Source organism: Thalassophryne amazonica, chromosome 10 (assembly GCF_902500255.1).
Source record: "Thalassophryne amazonica chromosome 10, fThaAma1.1, whole genome shotgun sequence".
In the NCBI taxonomy this organism is placed as follows: Eukaryota; Metazoa; Chordata; class Actinopteri; order Batrachoidiformes; family Batrachoididae; genus Thalassophryne; species Thalassophryne amazonica.
Window position 1 is genome coordinate 67,620,947 of NC_047112.1, and position 27,707 is coordinate 67,648,653.

Genomic DNA, 27,707 nt, shown 5'->3' on the forward strand with positions numbered 1-27,707 from the left:
GTCCCTGATGGATGTCAGTGTGAGCCAGTAGAGGACAGGCGTTTGATGTCCGACTGTCCCTGATGGATGTCAGTGTGAGCCAGTAGAGGACAGGCGTTTGATGTCCGACTGTCCCTGATGGATGTCAGTGTGAGCCAGTAGAGGACAGGCGTTTGATGTCCGACTGTCCCTGATGGATGTCAGTGTGAGCCAGTAGAGGACAGGCGTTTGATGTCCGACTGTCCCTGATGGATGTCAGTGTGAGCCAGTAGAGGACAGGCGTTTGATGTCCGACTGTCCCTGATGGATGTCAGTGTGAGCCAGTAGAGGACAGGCGTTTGATGTCCGACTGTCCCTGATGGATGTCAGTGTGAGCCAGTAGAGGACAGGCGTTTGATGTCCGACTGTCCCTGATGGATGTCAGTGTGAGCCAGTAGAGGACAGGCGTTTGATGTCCGACTGTCCCTGATGGATGTCAGTGTGAGCCAGTAGAGGACAGGCGTTTGATGTCCGACTGTCCCTGATGGATGTCAGTGTGAGCCAGTAGAGGACAGGCGTTTGATGTCCGACTGTCCCTGATGGATGTCAGTGTGAGCCAGTAGAGGACAGGCGTTTGATGTCCGCCTGTCCCTGATGGATGTCAGTGTGAGCCAGTAGAGGACAGGCGTTTGATGTCCGCCTGTCCCTGATGGATTTCAGTGTGAGCCAGTAGAGGACAGGCGTTTGATGTCCGACTGTCCCTGATGGATTTCAGTGTGAGCCAGTAGAGGACAGGCATTTGATGTCTGACTGTGTGCTGTTGCCTCATAATTTCTTGTCGAGCCTGTGATCAAAGGTCTAAAGTACCGTTTCTCTAAATGTAGTCTGCAGACCACTGGTGGTCTGTGAGAATGTTGGTAAAATAATGAGATTTTCTAACTTCAGTGTTTCTCCGACTGTTTTAGTCGGACTGTTTCCACATTCTCATAGATGGTAATATAGTCTTGTTATATATTGTTACATTGGTAATTGGTGAAGTGGTCCTTCCAGAGTCACATGCAGACTGGTCAGACCATCTTAGAGTGTGTTTTGAGGTCTCGGGCCTCTGCAGCAGCTTCTGTGGAACTCTGCTGAAAGTTGATCTTTGAGGTGTTGACATCATTCCAAAATCCATCCCAGGTGTCCAGCTGGGTTTAGACCAGATAGATTTTAATGGCTTTCAGAGCTTAAAGGGGAGTTGCTTGTGTAATTGTCGTCTGCAGTGCACCATTGTGAGGCATCTGCAGTCGTTGTATTTGTCATGTATTGAGGTTTGTCCTTGAACTCGTCTTCTGTCTGGGTCTGTCCTACTGTCTGATCAAGAAGACCAAATGTGTGACCTTGAAGACGAGTGACTGGCTCTTCTGTTTCCAGATTGACAAGATTGGCCATGGTTACCAAGGCGATCCATCCTCAGCACTGCTGGAGCTGCTTGACCCTGAGCAAAACGCCAACTTTCTGGACCACTATTTAGACGTAACTGTGGATTTGTCAAAGGTGTGTATCATGTAACATAAGTCTCTGTGATGGCTTTGTGTTGGGTTGCAGTTACACACTGAAAGATCTCCAGATGTTGAAGGGAGCTTTGGCTCTGGGGCCCTGCGGTCTCCAGTTGAATTTGCCTTGGATCTTGGTCATTGATTGGTGCTGTACCAGTGTGAAACAAAGACTGAGCCACGCCCCTGTGCGCATATGCGCATGTGTGTGTTCCAATGAAGGTCCTGTTTATCTGCACAGCCAATGTGACTGACACCATCCCAGAGCCACTCAGGGACAGGATGGAGATGATTAACGTGTCTGGATACGTGGCCCAAGAGAAACTGGCCATCGCTGAGGTAACTGTCACACACGTTTGTTAGATCAGGATTGGCTTGTAAGGTGCCCAGCTGAAAAGGGGTGGGGCCACTTTACTTTTTGTTCCTTTGCAGAGTTGCGTGGTGTTCATTATATTTACTTTAAAAGTACTTTAAATGTTTTGTTCGTGCTGAGTGTGTTTTCTTTAAATTAATGTTTTAATGTTGTGTGGTTATTGTCCTGTCTGGACTTTATGAAAAGGTCATGTGTCAGTGTCTGGCCTCAGTACTTGTCTCCCTTTTGTTATTAACTGCTGCTTTTCTTTAAATGATTCTGTGGTGTTTGGGCTCAATTTCAATTTTCAATTTATTTTCATTTATATAGCGCCAAATCACAACAGAGTTGCCTCAAAGCGCTTCACACAGGTAAGTCTAACCTTACCAACCCCCAGAGCAGCAGTGGTAATATTGCATATTGCGGCTCACTGGTACTTTCGTTCATACTTTAGACATTTTTGACTTTCACTTTTTTCTGCACCAATCGTTGTATGTCTTTGGGTGTGGGCTTTTCAATTTAAAGTTTTCAATTTATTTCATTTTATATAGCGCCAAATCAGAACAAAGCTCCCCCAAGGCGCTTCACACACAGTAAGGTCTAACCTTACCAACCCCCAGAGCAAGAACTCAGGCCACAGTGGTAAGGAAAAAATTAGGAAGAAACCCTCAAGCAGACCAGGTTCAAAAGGGTGACCCACTGCTTAATCCGTTCTCACAGTTACAAGGTTTTTACAAAGTTTACAAGGTTTTTACAAAGTTTTACAAAGCTGAGGAAACCAACAACAGGAAATCAAACAACACACAGGGCTAAAACTCAGCGGATCTGAGGAATTCCGCGGATTTCATTATGGGGAGGAGGGGGGGGTGTTAGTGTTGTACTCTGTAATCGTGATTGTCACTGAATTTTTAAAATTCGTATCGGAAAGTCTTCTTTATCTTACAACATCATGCAAGTTTTATAAGTCCGTGGACACTGATCTGTGTTACAGATACAAATCTGTGAATAAACATTGTGCTGTTCAAACAGGATTTCAGACAAGATTAGGTGACTTTCTAAAATAATGTAGACTTTCTTTCATTGGAAAAAAAGACTTTGTGGCTTTGAATGGATTTACAGGAATTCACCCTTTTTGCTATAAGTTGTGTTTCAAAATATTCTCCAAGCTTTAGCTGTGGTTTTTGAAATGTTTTAACAGTCTTCATGAATTTCATTTAGTTTAATTGTTCTGAGTTCATGCATAATTTGGCTTAGAATTAAAAGGAAAATCATTCCAGGTCTTGCTTTCATGTCATGTTCTGTTGTTTCAACATGATTCATTGACAGTTTCAAATGAAAAGTTGAATCTAGGATCATTTAAATATGCACTTCTTTTGAGATATTTTCTTCCGGGAGATACTGAAAATGTATCATTAGATACAAACTTAATTTGGTTTCTGGGGGCCCTGAGGGGCTGTGCTCCCCCGAACCCTTGCAAATTTTCCTCAGATTTCACAATGTTTATTTCACAGCCCTGAACATAAAAAACAACATGCATTTGATGAAAAGACCACACAGGCATTTATGTCACAGGCAGGGGTCATCCAGCATTACTCATGCCGTCAGTGGGCCTGTTCCCAGGCCCGAGTCCATTCCAAACACAGACTGCAGTGTGTTGCATCAACTTCAGGCGTGGCATCTTGCGGTCAGTCCAGCACTCTGGTCTGCAGACATCAGTCCTATGCGATGTTATCCACACCTCATACAGAGAGAAAAAGAGCAGAATCAGTCGGCCAGAAAAACTACACTTAAGGTGTAATTCATCATCAGTAAATCAACAGGAAAGCAGTTGTGTGCATTTAGGTTCCTGTGGTAATAGATAATGTTTGTCCTGTTTGTGTCCGTTTATGTCCCTGTGATAATTGTTCATGTTTGCCCTGTTTGTGTGTGTTTTTTGTCAGTAATTATTAATGTCCTACTTTAAGAAAGGGAGGAGCACAGGGAACATATAAGAGTGGAGGAAGGTGCACACAGGTGGACTACATTCTTTATAGGAGATGCAAGCTAGAAGAAATCAGAGATTGTAAGGTGGTGACAGGAGAGAGTGTAGCTAGACAGCATAGGATGGTTGTTTGTAGGATGATTTTAGAGGTAAAGAAGAAGAGTGTGAAGGTTCAACAAAGGATCAGATGGTGGAAGCTGAAGGAGGAAGACTGTTGTGTGAAATTTAGCAAGCAGGAGAGAGAGGCACTGGATGGAGGGGAAGCAGTTTTGGACAACTTGAAGCAGTTTTGGACAACTGGAAAAGTACTGCAGATGTGGTGAAGGAAACAGCTAGGACAGTACTGGGTGCAACATCTGGACAGTGGAAGGAAGAAAAGGAGACTGGTGGTGGATTGAATAGGTCCAGGAAAGCATAAGGAGAAAGAGGATTGTGAAAAAGTTTTGGGATAGTCAGAGAGATGAAGAAAGTAGACAGGAGTACAAGGAGATGTGGCATAAGGTGAAAAGAGAAGTGGCAAAAGAGAAGGAAAAGGCATATTGCGAGTTGTACAAGAAGTTGAACAGTAAAGAACAAGAAAAGAACTTGTACCGATTGGCCAGACAAAGGGACAGAGCTGGAGATGATGTGCAGCAGGTTAGGGTGGTAAAAGATGCACATGAGAATACTGATGGAGAAGTATAAAAAAGCCCAGAAAGAGTTACTTGGTGTGTTTCTGGACTTAGAAAAAGCTTGTGATAGGGTGCCAAGAGAAGAGCTGTGGTATTGTATGAGGAAGTCTGGAGTGACAGAGAAGTATGTTAGGGTAGTGCAGGACATGTACAAGAATAGTGTGACAGCGGTGAGATGCACAGTTGGAATGACAGACTCATTCAAGGTGGAGGTGGGATTTGTGACCAAAGAATGTCTACAAGGCAGTAGTGAGACAGCTATGTTGGACAGCTTAGAGACGGTGGCACTAACAAAAAGACAGGAGGCAGAGCTGAAGATGTGATTCTCTTTGGGAGTGATGGACAGGATTAGGAATAAACATATTAGAGGGGACTGTTTCTGTCTCCAAACTCTCAGGCGGTAGAGTTTGGAGACAAAGTCAGAGAGGTGAGATTGAGATGGTTTGGACATGTACAGAGGAGGGACCCAGGGTATATAGGGAGAAGGATGCTGAGGATGGAGCCACCAGGTGGGAGGAGAAGAGGGAGGGCAAAGAGGAGGTTTATGCATGTGCTGAGGGAGGACATGCAGGTGGTTGGTGAGACAGAGGAGGATGTGGCGACCCATAACAGGAACAGCCAAATGAAGAAGAGAAGAAGAAGAATGGATAGTGTCCTAAAGTTTTCTTGTGTGTTTGTGTCCTTTCTGGTTTTTAGCGTTATCTGGTCCCTCAGCTTCGAGCTATGTGTGGTCTGACAGAGGAGAAGGTCTCCATCTCCTCTAATGCTCTCAATCTCCTCATCAGGCAGTACTGCAGGGAATCTGGGGTCAGGAACCTCCAGAAACAAGTGGAAAAGGTAAATGTGTCCACAGTTCATTCACCTGAACACCAAGACCCTTTACAACCTCATGTCTTTGCAAGCCAGACAAGAGGTAGGTGTATTGGATCAGGATTTGGCTGACTTTCCTTTTTCGTCAGATTCTTTCATTTCTTATTTTGTCCAGCTTTCTAACTACACACATCTATCTGTTCATGTTGTTATTTCTGTCACATGAAACTTGTCTTGCACTCCTTTCACTACACGTCTAACCCTAACCCTAACACGCTGCATACGTCATTTGCTGGTGTTATCACTGTTTTATTAACTTGACCTTTAACTTTGCCATTAGGGAGGGTCAGTTGTACCTGGAACTCTGGGGGGAAAAACCCACCTCTGACTCAGAAAAGTGCAAAGGAAGGATTATTCAGCTCAGAATTCCAAGTCAGAAACCCAGGCAGAATCTGTGACGACCAAAGTCTTTTGTGCGACGTCACAGCAGTGGCCTCATATTTATCTTCATCTTTACTTGTATGTGGTGTTTGATGGCGGGTTTTATGCAGTGAATGTTTCTGATGGCTCCTAACTCTAAGTGTGGACCTTGGTCTTGCTCTCAGTACGGTGACAGATGGCAAATCTGTGACAATCCATCTTCCAAGTTGGAGAATGAAAATATCTCAGAAAGGAGCTCTGTATCCTTTTCCTGAGGAGTTCCACTGGAAGACATTTAGATTGGATCTCAAAAATATGGACTCACTCAGAATTAATGATTTCCAGTGTGCAAGTCAGACCAGACCGCACTTCTGCACCAGATCTTCCATTTGAAGCTCCTCTCTGTTTAACCCTTTAAAACCAGATACAGGGCAGGACCAGCACCACAGGAGGAGTCCTGTTGATCTGTTTGGGTCCCTCTTTCTGAATAGTGGCTAAACACCTTCCACAAAACAAAAGCAGAAGGAGAACCACAGCTGTAGCTTTGTGTTAAACAGAGGTATCAACTGCATACACCTGTACAATCATCAAGTCTGACAGGGTTAGAACCTTTGTGATCCTAATGGACCTTTCACATTGAACGCGTCGGAAGCATCAGAGGCGTCAGGAATCGGTCTAAATGAGACGCGTTGCTTTTTAGAGGCGTCAGAAGCGTCGCGTCAAAAGCCGAGCTAAAGCGACACTTCTGACAGGAGTGCACATTGCCGCTTGTCGGCAGGCTGACGCAGTCAAAGTTCAACCCAATCCAACTTTCGACACTCTGAGCTGTGACATAGCTTCGCGCTGTCCAATTTGAACAACGAGTTGGGCCAAAACACGGAAGACTAGTGGCAGAAACCACTGATCTGTACAAAACAGAAACGTGTCACAGGACTGCTCATTTATAGAGCAGTTTTCTGAAGAAAAATCCTTGGAAATGTTTTTTTGTTGTTTGTTACCTCAAAATTTCTTATTACTGTTAAAAAAAAAAGTTTAGAACACTTGTAATTAAAATAGCTAAATAAATCAGTAAATGGTTCTTTAGAAACCTTTCATCTGTAAATTAAAACCACGTTATTTCAGCTTAGATAATTTCTTGTTTAACATAAGGAACCTCGGACATTTATTTTTAGACAAATAAAATAACATGGAAATTTGTACATTTTTTAAATCTGGTAGATTATTTCAGCTCATTTCAACCAGAAAAACAGACTGTAAATAAATACAAATGCTTATTATAAATGCAACAGGAAATAATTTAACAATGACTGCAGTGTGATTGTAAAGTAGGATTTCTGTGACATAAACCTCATGATGATTTTTTTTATAGTCATTTCAACTTGTAATTGCCTTTAATGTTGTTATCAGGACAGTCATTTCTAAAATATGAATTTCAGCACAATAAGAAGGAGAGCTTCTACCTGTGCAAATGTCTTTTAACTTTGATTCGTAGACATTTTTAATGATCCGTTCATTTATTGTTAAAATATAAAATGAAACAGCTTTTTAAAAACTAATAAAATAGTTGCTGTTGAAAGAGCCTTTTATTTAGAAGCAGGTGATGTTATGCTGGATTCTCTGGACCAGATGGAGGTCTCTTCTGCAGCTTTGAACTCTGGTGGTGTTGCTGAAGAGCAGAGATGTTTTCTTTCGACTGGTCTTCTTGGTGTTCAGCTCATCAATGGAAGTTTGGTTGTCTGTACAGCAAATGTTCCTGACAAATAAAAATATTTCTTTAAATATAAAGAAACACTAAACAGTTTATATATATTAAAAAAAAAAAAAACGATGGAAAAAAACGCCCGAAAAAAAAGTTATTTAAAGTTGAGCTTTTGTGGTCTCCGAAAAAAGCTGTAGCATTATTTGTTAAAAATAAAAAAGACTGAACCATTTACAAATTAAAGCGTTCACTCAGATCAACTGTGCTAAATTCTAAGTTAACATTAGCTGATCATTAAACCCTTCACAGCAGTCTCCCTCGGTCTGCCCAGGGATGATGCCTGAGGCCGGCTTCTCCGTGCGGGTTGGCCCGCTGTCACGGTTCAATCGATGTCCCACCAAGTCCTCCCTCGGTCGGCGTCACTCCGAAAAATAGCTGAAAAAAGCTTCTCCCAGCAGGGTGATGGGAGAATCGTTCTACCAGCTGTTTTTTAAAGCTTTTTTGTGGTTCACGCGACGCAAATTCAAGATGGTGATCGCTGAACTTTTTTCAGGTTGTGGAAACAGCCAGAGTGTGACGCAGCAATCTCCACCCCCTTGCCACTTCCGAAGCGAAGTGTTGGTAGGTGTTGTCTGAAGCTTATGAAGCGTTCAGTGTGAAAGGCCCATTATGTTTACTTTGACGTAGGTTGGCGCACAGTGCTCCATTGTTGTTTGTGTCGCGTATAAAACTACGTCACTGCAGTTTGCTCTGACAGCCCCGCTCACGTTCAGGAGGTTCTTTTTTTATACTTACTTTTTATTGATATTTTAGAACAACAATAGCAATCAACAGCACAGTGCACGAACATAGGTACCAGATCCATAACCATTCGCAAAAGACTTCTTTACAAAAAAGAACATAAACTACAGAGAGCGCGCCAAGATTATAAGAGGGCGATGTAAATGGAAGGATAACACAGCTTGTGCACCTCTGTCTCAGCCAACATACATACAGGGTGTAGAGAATGCAATGGAAGAGCCGAGGAGGGGGGAAAAAAAGAAGGGGGAGACCCCCATTCAATTAAGATGGGAGAACAGCCACCGTGTCGATCCCTCTTTTCCTGAAGAAATACAAATCCATTCCTCCACCTTGCCATATAAAGGTCCTTTTCAAGTCTAAGAAGGAAAGTAAGTCTTTTCATCTCATGGATTTCCTTAATAATATTGAACCACTTGTCTGCTGTAGGCGGGTCAGGTTTCAACCAATTCCTGGTGATTGCCTCCTTTGCTGCTAAAGTCATGATTTTCAAGAGGTATTTGGCATTTCCTGACAATTCCTCTGGTATGTTTCCCTAATATGATGATACACACATTGGTGGGATCCGGCATCTCAGGATATGTTGTAAACTTGTCCAAACATTTCCCCTGGATGGTTTTATCAGAGGGCAGTCCCAAAAAATATGGTAATGATTTGCCTCATCATCCCCACAGTTATGCCAACACTTTTGGTATGATAATGATAAATACACTTTCATCTTGGGAGCATAAAACAACAGACCAGGTTCTTCCAGGAATATTCACCCCAATACATAGAGCATGAAGTGTAAACACGGTTTCACACATGTTCTTCCATTGCTGGATGCTTATTGTCTCACCCAGCTTTTTACCATTGCTCCTTAATATAGTTAGTAGTATAGCCCCTTGTCTTTGCAGTTCCTTTGTAAAGTTTTGAAATTATTGATTTGGAAACCCCAGAGTATGTTTGTACCAGTAAATGTATAATTTCGCTAAGTTCTGTATTTGCCTTCTTCCTCTCACTTTCCCTTAAATAATAATCTCGTACTTGAAAGTATCGGAACTGATCCTGTTTCCCAATGTTATATTTTTGTTTTAGTGTTTGAAAGCTTTCCAACATTTGTTTCTCTAAAATAATGCAGTAAGCAGTGATTCCATTTTTTGCCCAGTACTTAAATCTAGAATCCATCCTGTTAGGTATGAAGTCAATATCATATGTCACCCATTGTAGTATCTTCAATTGAGACCATAAATCAAATTTCTAATAACGTCAAACCAAGTGTGTAACGTAAAGGAGACTATGGAGCTCAAATGTTCTCCCATGATTGTTGTTAATTTAGAATCTCCCATCATTGCTTGTATTCGGATTCCATTGTATTCTTGTTCTGTTTCTTTCCATTTTGCTTCATAATTACTGTCACGCCAATTAACTACTGTTCTAATTTGGGAAGAGTAATAATAATCTTTAATGTTTGGAAGGGCCATACCACCTTCCTCTTTACTAATAGTCATTTTACTATATTTAACTCTTGTTTTTTTTCCTCTTCATACAAATCTTGAGATTTGTTTGTCCCATTCCTGAAATTGACTGCTTGGAACTCTAATTGGCAGGGCTAAAAATAAGTATAGCAGTTTAGGTAAGATGGACATTTTAATGGTGTGAACCCTTGTGCTAAGACTGACCAAGCACGTTGACCAGTTGTTCAGGTCCTCTTTAATTTTTTGATTCACTGTTCCATAATTTCTCTTGTATAAATTAGCGAGATTGTGCGTCAGCCAAACTCCCAGATATTTAATTGCTTTCTGAGACCAGTCAATAGGAAGATCCATTTTCAGTTTGGAAGATGGGCTATAATTAAATCTTAGTATTTGTGTTTTTTGTATGTTCAGTTTGTAACCTGAATAAGAGCCGAATTCATCAAGAAGGTCAAAAAGGACAGGAAGACAGGCATCTGAGTCCTGGATATACAAAATAACATCATCAGCATTTAAAGCAATGTTATGTTCATGGTCCTAGAGTGAGATCCCCTGTATATGATTGTTTTCTCTTACTGCTTGGCTAAGGGTTTTATGTAAAGTGCAAAAAGGGTTGGCAAATGAGGCATCCTTGATGACTGGATCTTTCCAATTAAAACGGTCTGATAAACGACCATTTATCTTAATTCTTGTTGTAGGAGCTGAGTACAGTGTTTTAATACAGTTAGTTGAATTTTCATCAAATCGTTCCAAACTAAAAACAATATTCCCAGCTAACACAGTCAGAATGCTTTTTCAGCATCTAGACTGACTAGGACCCGCCTTTGTTAGTCTTCTTGATATGCTGAATTATATGAGAGAGAGCGTCTTATGTTGTTGTGTGTTTGACGACCCCAAACAAAACCAGTCTGATCGCATTCAGTTAGATCTGGAACAAAAGAGTCTAACCTTTTGGACATGATAGACGCATACAATTTAATAGTCTTGATTTAATATGAAATTGTCTATATGAGCTACATAGCATTTTGTTTTTGCCTTCTTTAGGAATAACTATAATGATGGCTTCTTTCCATGATGGTGGAGTGGACAATTTTATAACTAGACTGCAAAATTTGTTTTTTTCCGTATTTCCTTGCTAGTAATTTGTGGCTTTAGGGCTCATCTCATAATAGGATTGTTTCAATAATTTATATTTCTTCTCTAATTCCTCTTTGTACATATCTGATATTTGGTTTCTAATGTCATTTATGTCGACCAGCAATTGGGGTCTATGATTCTTGCTATGCTCTTTTTCCAGTTCTATTAGCTCTTTCAAGTTGTTTAAGTTGGCTTTCCTTTCCTTACCTTTCCTGCTTTGCTGATGATGTGCAGATTTATCTACCTCTGAACCTTAAAACAAACTCATCTGCCATCCTACAGACTTGCTTTCAAGAAGTCAAAGACTGTATGTCTTTAAACTTTTTGAATCTGAATGAAAGCAAAACAGAGATTGTGGTCCTTGGTGACCTTGACCTTTCTGCCCTTGGTTAACTCGCCTCCTACTGTCATTCATCTGCTAAGACCATTGGTGTTTTTATAGACAGTTCTTTAAATTCGAGAAGCAGATCAACACAGTGTCAAAACAAGCTTCTTCCAGCTTAGACTTTTAAGTAAAATCAAGCGTTACCTACCCCCAAAACAGCTGGAACAGGTTGTGCATGCCTTGATCACGTCTCGTTTAGACTACTGCAATTCTCTGTATGTTGGTCTTAATCAGTCGTCTCTGCATCGCCTCCAGATGGTGCAAAATGCAGCTGCGCGTCTGTTCACTGGAGCCAAATGGCAACAAACACATTTCTCCTGTTTTATCTTCACTGCACTGATTACCTGTTGCTTTTAGAATTGATTTTAAGATTTTGTTGCTTGTTTTTAAATCAATTCACGGTCAAGCCCCATTCTATTTATCTGATATGCTGTCATTGCACACTCCAGGAAGAGCTCTGCGCTCCGCGGACCAGAGTTTACTGGTCTGTCCCAGGTCTAAGCTGAAGACCAGGGGAGACAGAGCCTTTGCTGATGTGGGGCCCAAGCTCTGGAACTCTCTGCCATTGAATGTCCGACTGGCTCCTTCAATTGACTCTTTAAGACTCTTTAAAGACACATCTTTTGCACTGGCTTTTAACACAAGATGAGCTGAATACTGCCACATCTTTTATTGTCTTGTTGATTTATTTTGTTCTTGTATTTAACTAATATAATTTTAATTCCTTTTATTGTACAGCACTTTGGGGCAGTGTTGACTGTTTGTAAATGTGCTTTATAAATAAACCTGACCTTGACCTTCCTTTGCTTTCTTAATTCCTGCACTAACTGATATTAACTTGCCTCTAACCGCTGCCTTTAGGGCATCCCATATTATCATATACCTATAAATGATACGCCGATATATTGGATAAAACTCTAAAGAATAAATAGCAATACACCCTTTTCGGGGATGGGTAATATTTTCATACCACCTGGAGTAATCAGCCAATCCGGACAGCGGAGCTGCGCCACGACAAAGAGGCGCGGTCAGAGGAACTGTGAAATACTGGTGACTATTAATCATTTCTTACGTGTCCGACCTCGTAGGTTGATTATTAAAATTAAATTTGTTAGTTTTAAAAGCCATCATAATTATTATAGGAAAATGTTCTATTTTTTTTCTACTAAGGTTTGAACTTTGAGTATTTACACAGGAGAGAAAAGTCAGAAAATGTTAATGCCTGTTTGAGAAAGTGTATAAAGTGTGTAGTGAGGAGTTTTACAGCCTTAAAACATCTGTAATAACTAAAAAATAACGCTGACTACTTCGCAGATTTTGCCTATCGCGGGTTATTTTAGAATGTAACTCCTTTTGCGGCCTCGCAGTTTCGCAGATTTGTTTTTGTGCAATTTTGCATGCTTCTTCTTCTTCTTTTTTTTTTTTCTTTTTTTTTTTAACAGTGCATTGTGTTCTGCGTCCTCATCAGGCAGGCGATTGCTCTCACTGCTTCCCGAATCACTTACTGAGTCTGCGGGCTCGGTAAACGCCACAGCGGGCCACTCACTCCGCCCCCCTGTCTGCTGTGCCGAGCTGCATGCAGGCACCAGGTCCAGAGACTGTGCTCGCTGTTTTGATGCGCAATGCCCGCTGCATGGTCTCAGTAACCACAGCCGCAGAGCTCCGTGGCTCAATGACTTGGATTCTTTGCGGGTCCCGCATCCGTACCCCCCGGAGGCAGTGAGCGAAGGGAGAGCATGCGCATTGTGTTCTGCGTGCATTTATCATTTATAGGTATATGATAAAATCGTTATCAAGTTGTTTTAACCAATGAATATGGCTTTTTATGTGTATAAAGCCATATTCATTGGTGAACAACTTGATAACTGATAATATCTCTGGATTAACTTCTCTGTTATCATTTATATCAAGTAAAGTCTGGATATCAGATTTTATCTGCTGTACGACTGTTTTGTTATTAAGTAAGCTGGTGTTGAGCCTCCAAATAGTTTTCTTGGGTGTAGTTTCTAAATTTAATACCAAGTATATTGGAGAGTGGTCTGAAATATCTCTGCTTCCAATTTCGCATCTCTGAATTCTATGTCTATCGTTTGAAACATGAAGGAAAAATCTATTCTTGAGTATGTGGCATGAGGAGTGAAGTAGTATGTGTAACATTTAGCCAATGGATGAAATTCTCTCCAAAGATCCATCAGTCCAAACTCATTCAGACCCCTCCCCAATACCCTGTTCCTGTAAGATGTATTTCTTCTATTAGTAGTGTCCAATTTATAATTTAATACTGTGTTAAAATCTCCTGCACAGATTAAAATGCCTTGCATTTCAGACGTAATCAGTTTGAAAATCTTTTTAGTAATATACTGAGTACTGTATGAAGGTAAATAAACACAGAGGGTGGTCAAAATGTTTTCTAATTTCCCCTGCGCCAAGATAAATCTGCCATCTGAGTCCTTAACCTCTGTAATGAACTCAAATTTAACAGAGTTGTGTATTAATATAGAGATTCCTCTTTTGTGACCTCCCTTAAAAGTACTGAAAAAAATGTTTTTGTATCCAAAGTTTTTAAGTTTCTCATGTTCAACATGAGAGGTTCAGAACCTCCATGACCAGTAAAAAATCAAGGACGGAGACGTCGCCCGGTATGGCGGAGCCGGGGCCCCACCCTGGAGCCAGGCCTGGGGTTGGGGCTCGCGCGTGAGCACCTGGTGGTCTGGCCTTAGCCCATGGAGCCCGGCCGGGCTCAGCCCGAAAGAGCGACGTGGGCCCGCCCTCCTGTGGCTTCACCACCTGCAGAGGCGGCCATGGGGGTCGGGTGCAGAGAGGATTGGGTGGCGGTCGAGGGCGGGTGGCCCGGCAGCCCCTGGCTGTTGGGACGTGGAATGTCACCTCGCTGGGGGGGGAAGGAGCCTGAGCTTGTGCGGGAGGTTGAGAGATACCGACTAGAGATAGTCGGGCTCACCTCCACTCGCAGCTTGGGCTCTGGTACCCAACTCCTGGAGAGGGGCTGGACGCTTAATTTTTCTGGCATTGCCCATGGGGAGAGGCGGAGAGCTGGGGTCGCATTGCTTATGCTCCCCAGCTCAGTAGCCTTGTTGGAGTTACTCCAGTGAACGAGAGGGTCGCGTCCCTACGGGTCGGGGACAGGTCTCTCACCATTGTCTCGGCCTACGGGCTGAGCGGCAGTGCAGAGTACCCGACCTTCTTGGAGTCCCTGGGAGGGGTACTAGATAGCGCTCCGACTGGGGACCCCATTGTTCTCCTGGGGGATTTCAACGCCCACGTGGGCGGCGACAGTGAGACCTGGAGGGGGGTTATCGGGAAGCACGGCCTCCCCCATCTGAACCCGAGTAGTGTTCAGTTGTTGGACTTCTGTGCTAGTCACAGTTTGTCCATCACGAACACCATGTTCGAGCACAAGGGTGTCCATAAGTACACGTGGCACCAGAACACCCTGAGCCGAGGTCGATTATCGACTTTGTAGTTGTATCATCTGACCTTCAGCCACGTGTCTCGGACACTCGAGTGAAGAGAGGGGCAGAGCTGTCGACCGATCACCACCTGGTGGTGAGTTGGATCCGCTGGGATGGGAGGAAGCCGGTCAGACCTGGCAGGCGCAAACGTATCATGAGGGTCTGCTGGGAACGTCTGGCGGAACCCTCTCTCAGCGAGGTCTTCAACGCCCACCTCCGGGAGAGCTTCTCCCAGATCCCGGGGGAGGTTGGAGACATGAGTCCGGTGGACCATGTTCTCCACCTCCATTATTGATGCGGCCGCTCGTAGCTGTGGTCACAAGGTCTCTGTGCCTGTCGCGGCGGCAATCCCCGAACCCGGTGGTGGACGCCGGAAGTAAGGGATGCCGTCAAGCTGAAGAAGGAGTCCTACTTATCTTTGTTGGTAGGTGGGACCCCGGAGGCAGCTGACAGGTATTGGCAGGCCAAGCGTGCTGCAGCCCGTACGGTTGCAGAGGCAAAAACTCGGGTCTGGGAGGAGTTCGGGGAGGCCATGGAGGAGGACTATCGGTCGGCGTCGAAGAGATTCTGGCAAACCGTCTGGCACCTCAGGAGGCGGAAGCAGCTCTCCACCAGCACTGTTTACGGTGCGGGTGGGGAGCTGTTGACCCTGACTGGGGATGTTGTCGGGCGGTGGAAGGAGTACTTCGAGGATCTCCTCAATCCCATCGTCACGTCTTCCGAAGAGGACGCAGAGACTGGGGACTCAAAGGCGGACTCATCCATTACCCAGGCCGAAGTCACGAGGGTGGTTAGAAAGCTCCTCAGTGGCAAGGCTCCTGGGGTGGATGAAATCCGTCCTGAGTACCTTATGTCTCTGGATGGTTGTGGGACTGTCTTAGCTGACACGCCTCTGCAACATCGCGTGGTGATCGGGGACAGTGCCTCTGGATTGGCAGACCGGGGTGGTGGTCCCTCTAAGAAGGGGGACCGGAGGGTGTGTTCCAACTATAGGGGGATCACACTCCTCAGCCTCCCCGGTAAGGTCTATTCCAGAGTACTGGAAAGGAGAATTCGACCGATGGTCGAACCTCGGATTCAGGAGGAGCAGTGTGGTTTTCGTCCAGGTCGCGGCACACTGGACCAGCTCTACACGCTCCATCGGGTGCTCGAGGGTTCATGGGAGTTCGCCCAACCAGTCCACATGTGTTTTGTGGATCTGGAGAAGGCGTTAGACCGTGTCCCTCGGGGCACCCTGTGGGGGGTGCTCTGGGAGTACGTGGTCTGGGGTCCTTTGCTAAGGGCTATCTGGTCCCTGTACGACTGCAGCAGGAGCTTGGTTCGCATTGCCGGTAGTAAGTCAAACCTTTTTTCCAGTGCACGTTGGCCTCCGCCAGGGCTGCCCTTTGTCACCGGTTCTGTTCATTATTTTTATGGACAGAATTTCTAGGCGCAGCCAGGGTGTAGAAGGGGGTCTAGTTTGGGAACCACAGAATCTCGTCTCTACTGTTTGCGGACGATGTGGTTCTGTTGGCTTCATCAAATCAGGACCTTCAGTGTGCACTGGGGTGGTTTGCAGCCGAGTGTGAAGCGTCCGGGATGGGAATCAGCACCTCCAAATCCGAGGCCATGGTTCTCGGACTGGAAAAAGGTGCTTTGCCCTCTTCAGGTCGGTGGAGTGTCCTTGCCTCAAGTGGGGGAGTTTAAGTATCTCGGGGTCTTGTTCACGAGTGAGGGACGGATGGAGCGTGAGATCGATAGACGGATCGGTGCAGCATCTGCAGTGATGCGGTCGCTGTATCGGACCATCGTGGTGAAGAGAGAGCTGAGTAGGGGGCTGAGTAGCTCTCGATTTTCCGATCGATCTACGTTCCGATCCTCACCTATGGTCATGAGATTTGGCTCATGACCGAAAGAACGAGATCGCGAGTACAAGCGGCCGAGATGACTTTCCTCCGTGGCTGGGCGCTCCCTTAGAGATAGGGTGAGGAGCTCGGTCACTCGGGAGGAGCTCGGAGTCGAGCCGCTGCTCCTCCACGTCGAAAGGAGTCAGTTGAGGTGGCTCGGGCATCTTTTCCGGATGCCCCCTGGACGCCTCGCTGGAGAGGTGTTCCGGGCATGTCCCATTGGGAGGAGGCCTCAGGGAAGACCCAGAACACGCTGGAGGGACTACATCTCTCGGCTGGCTTGGGAACGCCTTGGGGTTCCCCCGGAGGAGCTGGGGGAGGTGTGTGTGGATCGGTAGGTATGGGCGGCTTTGCTTGAGCTGCTGCCCCCGCGACCCGACTCCAGATAAAGCGGAAGAAAATGGATGGATGGATGGATGTTCAACATGAGACAAATGATTTTCTGGCAGGAATATGATCTGATTATGTTCCTTCTCATTTTGTCATAACTTTGTGCCTCTTTACTGGGTTGTTGAGACCATTCACATTCCAAGATGCTACCTTGAAGTTACTGTACCCCGTAGCTCTCTGTTCCATTTGTTTGTGTTAGCAAGATAAACCTATGCACTGTGACTAACACAACAAAACCACTAACAAACAATACAACAAAAAACACTGACTTCAAAGACGAAGGATGTGTTTCTCCATCCTTCATATTCCCTTTGGTGGGGGGAGGGTGTGGGTCCCCATCGCTGTAGGGGCCCTCCATTGTGTTACGAGGATGCCCATTAACTGGTATCCTACTTTCACTATAACTGTCCAACATTCAGTATATACTTGAGACACTCCTGTCGGTAACAAGTTTCCATATATTCATCATAAGACTATCATTTAGAATCTCTGAGCATTATAGTTACGAATGGGAAACAACTTGGGGATAATAATTCTCTGGTTTTCTGTCAGATCCAGTGGGGGGGGGGGGGGGTGGTATGTTCCCATACTGTCCAAAGTATGTTATTTAGCCTTGCTGAGTCGAGTTGTTGTGGCAGTCTTCTAAACTCCACGAGCCTCTCCTTCACACTCCAGGTGGCTTTATCCGTCACGGCTGCATGTTTCCATGGTAGGAGTTCAGTCAACCGCTTCTCTGCTATCGATTCGGCGCTCTTCCTCATTGTTACTGTCACCTCGATCCATCATTTCATGTCCCAGGCCACCTTTGTCCGCACTCTCATAGATCTTTAAACCCGAGTCCCAGTACACCCTCATCTTGTTGTAGGGCGTTTGGAATCGGATCCCTTCCCCGTTCAGCACTGCTTTACTTGGTCTGTATGCCAAGCGTTTCTCCATGATGTCAGATGCATAGTCATTATCAAAATAGATCCATTTGCCATCTAATTCAATCTTTTTCTGTCATGCCTTCCTGAGGATCAATTCCTTCACATGAAACTGCAGCAGATTCACAATGATTGACCTCGGAGGTGAGGCAGCAGGGTGGTTTTTGCGACTGCGATCTGGTGCACCCCTTGAATCTGGAGATCTATGCCGTCTTGTAACGAGAGCTGATTTTTGCTTCGACAAAGTGTCTACAAACACAGTGACTGAGTTTCCTTTTTTACCTTTGGGTATCCCGTAGATACGGAGATTATTTTGCCTGAAGCAGTTCTCCAAATCCAGCAGTTTATCTTGCATGACAGAATTCTGCTTTATCACGGTGAGCAATATGTCTTTCAGTTTGAGACATGCTGTTTCTAGGTCAGCTATACGTGTTTACGCTTCTGCGACATTAGCATTTTGTTTCTGCAGCTCTTTCAAAACATCGTTCTTAAACTCACTCAGATCTTGCTTCATACTTTCCTTGACGTCGTTTTTAAGATGGCCCAGATCCTCTCTCACGTCTTGTTTGAAGGATTGAAGTTCTTTCGAGAGCAACGCAAGCCCCTCTAACAGTGCGTTAGCCTCTCTTGGTGTTTCCTTGTATTCGCCATTATCTTCGTCCACGGCAATATTAGCGTTGAGTGCATCTTTGATTCCTTGCGGATCCTACATTTTTTTTTGCCAGCCTTGTTGTTCTTTTGTGTTTTCCTCCTTTCATACCTTAATTAATCTGACTTTCTCACCATTTAAAATACTTAGGTGTTTTATCCGAACCGACATTCAGGAGCTCTCTCCTACACGTCCATCTCTGTGTGTCGCTAACCTGGAAGTCCCGAGGAGGTTCTATTTGTAGTGGAAAAAGGCGCGCCTAGAACCAAACCGAGTAGAGTTGAGCTGAGCCAAGTAGTGCTGGATCTGTATAGTGGAAAAGGGCCTTTTGAATTCGGTTGACGCACAGTACCCCAGGGTTAGCACCTTCACGATCCTTACATTTACTTCGACTTCAGTTGATGCACAGTACTCCAGGGTTAGTGCCTTTGTGATCCTTATGTTTACTTTGACCTCGGTTGGTGCACAGTGCTTCAGGGTTAGTGCCTTTGTGATCCTTATGTTTACTTTGACCTCGGTTGGCGCACAGTGCTCCAAGGTTTGAGCCTTCATGATCCGTAGTATACTTTGACCTGGTTGATGCACAGTACTCCAGGGCCTTCGTGATCCGTACGTATGCTTTGACCTTGGTTGATGCACAGTGCTCCAGGGTTGGTGCCTTCGCGATCCTTACATTTGCTTTGACTTTGGTTGGCACACAGTGCTCCAGGGTTAGAGCCTTCACGATCCTTATGTTTATTTTGACCTTCGTTAGCGCACAGTGCTCAAAGGTTAGAGCTTTCACGATCTGTACGTTTACTTGACCTCGGTTGGTTCAAGTGCTCCAGTGTTAGAGCCTTCACGATCCTTACATTTACTCTGACCTTGGTTGGTGCACTGGAGGCAGTGCTTTGGCCACTGTTTTCAAAGAGAACTTTAAATTAGGGAGTAACCCTGTTGAGTTTTCGTCCAGCATTAACATCTGCAAATATCAGACACAAGTGGGTTATTCCCATTCTAATCCAATTCCATCGTTTGCATGGTTTATTTTTCTGTAAGTAATTCGGTCGGCCGAAACATTGTGAAAGGGTGTGGTTGGTTCATCAAAGCTTACTGTCGCAACAGCGTCTTCATGCAAACTGGAAATTCTGTGAGCAGACACACAGATTCTCCGTCTGGTCAACTGCATTGAGTAATTTTGTATCCACATCAATACTTTAGTATGTTATATTGTCACTGCACAGGTTTCTCTTGCTCTCAGCTGACAGCACCATTATTGACATCTGCGTTGCAACGCGGGTCAGGGTGTGGAGTAATACATGAAATGTGAACGGTCAGATATTTTGCCACCGTCAACGCGATATTTCATGGTCTGAAATCTCACGATTAACCTATCAGATTTGTGGAACAAATGTAATTGGACTAAAATGACGATTATTATCTCCTAATGATTTCTCCACTTTTGAACGCCAGCTGTTTGTGATGGACTTTGCCTCCTCCTGTGCTCTGTGCTGTTGTTTATCATCCACCAAAATTTAATAAGGATTTTATTCAGGAGTTTTCTGAGTTCTTGGCAGATTTTATCCTAAAATATGACAAACTTTTGGTCTGTGGGGATTTTAATATCCATATTTATTGTCCTTCTAATCAGCTGGCTGATGATTTTAAAAGCCTTTTGAACTCTTTTGGTCTAACACACGTTGTGGATGGACCAACACATAATCTTGGACACACTTTGGACCTGGTCATTCCTCGTGGGCTCTCAGTTTCCCTTAAGGACATATCAGACACTGCTATCTCAGATCACATTCCTGTGATCTTTAAATTTTCTGCTCCTCTATCTGCTGGTAAGCCATTTGTTCCTGCCTCTCGCCACTGTTTGGTCACCTCCTCGATGGTGGGGGAATTTGCTACTGCCTTCATGGACTCTCAGTTTTATGCCATGAATGGACTGGTTTCTCCTTTACTCCCAGAAAACATCCTCTCTTCTTTCCCCTCCACATGCACAGTAATTCTGGACTCTGTTGCACTGGTAAATCAAAATCTGACCCCTGGTTAAATGCCACTACCCTTGTTCTCAGGTAACGCTGCAGACAGGTGGAGAGATGGTGGGAAAAGGACAAACTACAGATGTCTCTGGGTATTCTGAGGGACCATTTAACAGGCTATCAGAAGGCTGTAAAGGAGGCAAAAAGGGCAATATTTGTTTCATATCATTTCTAGCATTTGTCATTGTTCCAGAGTGTTATTTCAGACTACAAACTCAGTTGTAAACCTGTGTACCTCTGTTTTAATGGACGCTACAACCGTGACCTGTAAGGAGTTTCTTCAGTTTTTTATTGACAAAGTCTCATCAGTCAGACAGAAGGCTGATCAGAAATGTAATGTTGAATTGTTTGTTACTTGTGCACATTCTGCTGTGCTCGAGCAGTTTGAGCCTGTTTCTCTTTCATTTTTAGCTTGGGACTCCGGCGAGGGCAGTCGCATCTCCTCCTCTTCTTCTGTGCTTTTCTGTCTCTGCTCCAACCTTTAAAAGTCCAATTTCACCAGACTGTGAACTCTTCAAACTATATTTGGATTAACCATAGAATTGATCAGCTGGTCTCTGAATGCTATTGACACCATTTTTTCAACAAGGAAATCAGGCCTGGGGGACTCTGCGTGCCCAGATGGAACCTACCCTGTGGGCTACGCTCTCAATGCCTGGGAGAAGTGGCGTGTTGCCTGCTTGGTGCCACTTTCTGTGGAGGACGTCGAAGACTTATTTATATTTGATTTTACTGTGGGGGGGGCTGGTACTTATTGGTTTATGTGCTGCCCTGACCTGCTGGACATAAGTTGGAAAACATCACGGATCAAATGTACACCTTGCAAAGGAAGATGTCAAAGACTAGGGAATACTCATAAATTGGATTTGGTCGGTCAGAGGAGCTGCAAATGTGTTTCTCTGCTCAACCCTACACATGGCAGGCTTATCAGCCTCCGAAGGTCTTGTAGAGAAAATTTCTTCTCTACAAGAGTCAAGACAGAAGTCAGACTACCAGAGAAAGAAATTTTAGCTGAGGAAGCTTCTGCGATTAGAAGCAAAACATCCTCGTGTCAAGCAACCCAGTCTAGTCAAAGATTCAAGCTTCTCTACTATGGAAACCATCTGGACAATTGAGAGCCTTCACAGAACCTCACCTGGACTTGTCAGTTTTATCCAATTTTAGACCTCTGTCTCATCTGCCATTTCTGTCTAAGGTTCTAGAAAAGGTTGTTTTTGTACATTTAAAGTAGTTTTTAGAAGACGATCACGTCTTTGAATACTTCTAGTCTGGATTTAGATCCTGACACAGCACTGAGTCGGCACTTTTCAAAGTTCATAATGACATTACTTTATCGGTGGATGCAGGGAATCCTGCTGTGCAGGTTCTGTTGGACCTCAAAGCAGCTTTTGATACTGTGGATCATGCAGTACTTGTTTCCCGGTTAGAACATTTTATTGGCATTCAGATAGTATTTGGCCGAAAGGAGTTTTTCTGTTGTGATTGGTGACCTCTCTTCATCGGCTGCTCCTCTGTGTTGTGGAGTGCCACAGGGTTCTATTCTTGGGCCTATTCTTTTTTTCTTTGTGCATTTTGTCTTTGGGGTCAGTTATAGCCCAGCACAGCCTGTCCTTTCATTGCTATGCAGATGATCTGGAAATCTGTCTGCCTATGAGGACTAATGGAAGCCACGCTTTGTCATCATTATTTAATTGTATTCATGATGTAGTGCGATGGCTGTCCCAAAACCTTCTTTACCTGAATGATAGTAAAACTTATCCCATTGTGTTTGGGTGTTCTGGCAGGCCAAGTGCGGTAACACCAAACTTTGTTCCTCTGGCTAATTATGTAAAACCAGCCGTCAAGAATTTGGGAGTGATATTTGACAGCTCAATCAACAGGTAAACCCTGTTTTTTCCAGCTTCGTCTTCTGGCTAAAGTAAAGCACTTCCTCAGTAGACGTGATCTTCAGATGGCCATTCATGCACTCATCAGCTCTAGACTTGATTACTGTAATGCACTTTATTCTGGCATTAATCAGTCTTCTCTTGCACGTCTCCAGTTGGTACAGAATGCTGCTGCTTGTCTTTTAACAAACACTTCTAGACTAGACATGAGCATATTACACCTGTCCTGTACTCACTGCACTGGCGTCCAGTTCATTTTAGAATTGATTTTAAGATTTCAATGTTCGTTTTAAAGCTATTAATGACCTCACACCTCCTTCCTTGTCTGACATTTATCTCTGTGCACTTACAGTGGGACATTACGGTCGTCTGGTCAGCTTTACTTAAGTCTTCTGAGGTCAAAATATAAATTCTGGGGTGATGGTGTTTTTGCGGTAGCTGAACCCAGACTGTGGGACAAGCTACCTCTTGCCTTGTGCACTATTCCTGACCGAGCACTTTATAAATCTAAGTTAAGGACTTATTTATTTAAACTGGCTTTTAACACCTAGTGGGGAGGTGACGTGCTGTTATTGCTTTGTTGTATGTGTGTTTTATTTTTATGAATCTGTGTTTTTACTGCTAAGCACTTTATAAATAAATGTTGATTGATTGAAAGGTGCTCCAGGGTTAGCGCCTTTGTGATCTTTAGTTGACTCTAAAACGTTTAACACTTTGTAATGTCACTCCTTCTTGCAGCATTTAAGACGTGTTGGTGTTGAGGACACCAAATAATGAAGTGTCTCAAGTGCTACTTTCTCATTCTTCCTGCAGACGCATCTTAAGTTGTCCAACAAGACAGGGTCATTGTTGCATTTTTTTATTACAAAATTGTCCCCAGTCCAGCACCCGTCCCCTCTGCTTCTGCAGCCATGTCTTTGTAATGTGTGCAGAATGTGGTTTTGTATTGTCTTGTTGTTAAATTCATGGACGTCCCTGCAAAAGACGTTGTGGTGAAGGCAGCACATGCTGCTCTAAAATTTCAGTGTAGTTTTCTGCATTAATTCTGCATCACAGAGTGTAAATGACCTTTGACAAGGACACTGACATGACCTCAGACCAGGACAGATCCTGGCCTTTGAACTTGTTACTGATAACAGTCTTCACGGTCCTTTTTCTCTTTGAAGTTTCTGCAGTTCCGCCTGAGCGGATGATGCCGTTCAGCTCCGTGATGTTTCTCACGCAGGTCTGTGTTTTAGGTATTCAGGAAGGTGGCGTTTTCCATAGTCAGCGGCAAACATACCACAGTGACGGTTACCCCTGAAAACCTGCAGGACTATGTGGGGAAACCACTCTTCACCGTTGATCGAATGTATGATGTCACACCGCCGGGAGTGGTTATGGGGCTAGCGTGGACCGCTATGGGTGAGACCCACATGCGTCACAGTGAGCAGCAGTCTGCTGCGTGTGTGGAAATCAAACTGTGCGTGTGCTCATGTGTGCAGGAGGGTCGACCATGTTCATTGAGACGTCGCTACGCCGTCCTCAGGCAGCAGGAGAGTCGAAGGGAGACGGGTCGCTCGAGGTCACAGGTCAGTCAAGAACTGAATTATTTTTGTGCACCGGTAATCATTACGTGTGGAGTTACACATATGGTTTTGTTTTTCCTCACTCTTTGTTAATTTTTATTTGTTATGATCATCATTCAAATTTGAATTCATATTTATTATTTTCTATAGCGCCAGCTCATGATGAGATCACCTCAAAGCCCTTTACACAATACTGAAAACAGAGAAAAAATTAAATTAAAAGAAAATTAAAAACACACAAAAAAGATAAAACATAAGAGCACAAAAATAAAAACACATAATAACACAATAAAACTAATGATAAAACAAGGAAAACATATAGGTTTTCAGTCTCGATTTAAAGGTCTCCACATTATCAGACTGCCATATATGTGTGTGGAGATCTTTCCACAGAGCTGGGGCATGGTAAGAGAAAGCTCTGACTGGCAAATTCATAAAAATCATGAATTTGTTTAAATAAATGTGTCAAAGGAAGGTTCCATTTGCCAGCAAAGCAAAACCAGCAGGAGACGAGCTGAGAGTAAAGCAGAGTTGTCCTCTTAATAGTAGGGCTGAAACAATTATCGAGTAACTCGAATAATTGAATTACAAAAAATGTTTGAGGCAAATTCTGTGCCTTGTTAACATTATAGTACATATGCCAGGCCTGTGTGTGGTGCTGTAACGTCCCCAGAAAAAACCCCCCAGAAGACTAGAGCATGCGGCACAAGTCACGTAAACGCTAATCAAATTAGCGCCTAAAGCTACAACTTTCCAACGTGACACACAGCGTAAAATAAAGCCTTTTAAGAGAAAGAGGGTCCACACTGATCATCTGAAATAGACTGACTGAGCATCTAAACTGAAGCCGTGTCTTTGTCTGTTTTTAAAAAACACACGGTCTATTCGACTTGGGGAGTGACCCGGCAGCCGAGTACCCACAGTCGGAAGCCGGCTGCTGTCTCTCTGCGCGGTTTGAGGGGCTCTCAGCAGAAGTCCAGTCTTTCTTCTGTGTTTTGCTCAGACTTGCACTGTTTCACTTTTTAATTTTTGCTTTTTTTTTTGGGCAACACACAATGCTTCACAACCACGGTAACTTAAATAAAAAAAAAAAAAAAACACTGACTGCAAGGCTTGCATGTTCAAAGAGGGATTAAAAAAAAAATCACGCAGAGACCCAGTCCACCAACCTTAAAAAATTATTTAAAAAAAAAAGGTTAAATTTGGCAAGTTGGGGGGGGACAAAACAGAAATCCACATCCCATTGCCATTTCAGCAAAATGTCAAGACTTTGGCACAGTGACATTGTGCCATTGCTTAGGGAGAGCCCTGGACTATTGATGTTTAAAAACACCAAACTACTTTTTATCCGATTACTCGATTAATTGCCAGAATAATCAATACAATACTGGATTACTAAAATAATCGATAGCTGCAGCCTTACTTCATACAACAAGCACAATAATCCTTCAGACAGACAAAATATCAATGAATTTGTTTTCTTCACTGATTCCACAAGGGAATGCTGAAGAGGCAGACGGGTCCAATCAGGAGCGAGTGGCAGGAAACCCGTTTACCACAGAGCCTGTAGCAGTCAGCGGTGTGATGCAGAGCCGCGCTGGTGTTCCACCACATCTCCTGGGGTGGTGTTGCACAGAATGAACTGGAGTGTCTTGTTGCTATGGAAACAGGGTGGCCATAGCAACAAGACACAACATAATGAACATTCAAGTTGAGCCATGCCAGTAGAAGAACGTAGCACCGTAGACTCCAGGCCTTGGTTGGCATGTTTCACTTGGCCATTGCATTGGGGGTTATAACCATAGGACAGACCAACAGATGTGCCTAATGCTTTCCAAAAGGGGGGGGGGGCATTTAACTGGAAGCTACGTGGTGATGTGATGGAGTTTGGCAGCTCATGTGGGTGGGCACCTGAAACATCCTTTCACCTGGTCAGAATGACCATCTTCCACTGCTGGAAAAGTCCACATTGCAGTAAGTGTGTTGTGTGAAGACCTGGATGTGTTCAGATCTCTGTGGGCGGACACACCTAGTTTTGGTCTGGTTGTTCCAACAGTTTGCTTACCAAGGGAGTGGCAGTTGCTGTGATAGACCCGTTCCTTCCACTGGTGTCACATGTTTGAGCATCAGACTCACACATTCATTCACTAGGTGGAGTGTCTGTTGTCTCAGTTGATGCTCCGACTGTGATGAGTGATATCTCTCTGAGGGAGACCTTTTATTGACAGTTTCACTCCGTGATTGGTGACTGGCCTGAAGGTGACACTTTACTGGTCATGAGTGATTTCAGTGTGACCACTGGCCCTGACAGGGCTGGTTATGCGGACAACATTGGTCCACATGGATCTGGTAACTGTGCAAACAGCCTGGGTCTCCAAGTTGCTGGATCCTGGTTTCAACAAGCAGATGTACCCCCTGGACATGGTAGATAAATACCATTTGCCAAGGAGATTGACTATGTCCTTGGGCGAAAACTGAAACAAACTGGACAATTCTGCAGAACGGTAAGGTCTACAACCCCTGGCAAAATTATGGAATCACCGGCCTCGAGGATGTTCATTCAGTTGTTTAATTTTGTAGAAAAAAAGCAGATCACAGACATGACACAAAACTAAAGTCATTTCAAATGGCAACTTTCTGGCTTTAAGAAACACTATAAGAAATCAAGAAAAAAAAGTGTGGCAGTCAGTAACGGTACTTTTTTAGACCAAGCAGAGGGAAAAAAAATATGGACTCACACAAACTATGGAATCACCCTGTAAATTTTCATCCCCAAAACTAACACCTGCATCAGATCATATCTGCTCGTTAGTCTGCATCTAAAAAGGAGTGATCACACCTTGGAGAGCTGTTGCACCAAGTGGACTGACATGAATCATGGCTCCAACACGAGAGATGTCAATTGAAACAAAGGAGAGGATTATCAAACTCTTAAAAGAGGGTAAATCATCACGTAATGTTGCAAAAGATGTTGGTTGTTCACAGTCAGCTGTGTCTAAACTCTGGACCAAATACAAACAACATGGGAAGGTTGTTAAAGGCAAACATACTGGTAGACCAAGGAAGACATCAAAGCGTCAAGACAGAAAAATTAAAGCAATATGTCTCAAAAATCGAAAATGCACAACAAAACAAATGAGGAACGAATGGGAGAAAACTGGAGTCAACATCTGTGACCGAACTGTAAGAAACCACCTAAAGGAAATGGGATTTACATACAGAAAAGCTAAACGAAAGCCATCATTAACACTTAAACAGAAAAAAACAAGGTTACAGTAGGCTAAGGAAAAGCAATCGTGGACTGTGGATGACTGGATGAAAGTCATATTCAGTGATGAATCTCGAATCTGCATTGGGCAAGGTGATGATGCTGGAACTTTTGTTTGGTGCCGTTCCAATGACATTTATAAAGATGACTGCCTGAAGAGAACATGTAAATTTCCACAGTCATTGATGATATGGGGCTGCATGTCAGGTAAAGGCACTGGGGAGATGGCTGTCATTACATCATCAATAAATGCACACGTTTACGTTGATATTTTGGACACTTATCCCATCAATTGAAAGGATGTTGGGGATGATGAAATCATTTTTCAAGATGATAATGCATCTTGCCATAGAGCAAAAACTGTGAAAACATTCCTTTCAAAAAGACACATAGGGTCAATGTCATGGCCTGCAAATAGTCCGGATCTTAATCCAATTGAA

General features: G+C 43.9%; 1 protein-coding gene across 1 annotated transcript in view; it reads left to right on the forward strand.

Moving 5' to 3' along the window:
- Positions 1-27,707, forward strand: part of lonp1 (lon peptidase 1, mitochondrial) — a 180,969-nt gene that overhangs the window by 87,997 nt on the left and 65,265 nt on the right. The window contains exons 14-18 of the mRNA XM_034180189.1: positions 1,372-1,494; positions 1,716-1,832; positions 5,194-5,334; positions 23,670-23,835; positions 23,916-24,002. Coding sequence (XP_034036080.1) covers positions 1,372-1,494; positions 1,716-1,832; positions 5,194-5,334; positions 23,670-23,835; positions 23,916-24,002 — 634 coding nt within the window. The remainder of the gene's footprint in view (positions 1-1,371; positions 1,495-1,715; positions 1,833-5,193; positions 5,335-23,669; positions 23,836-23,915; positions 24,003-27,707) is intronic.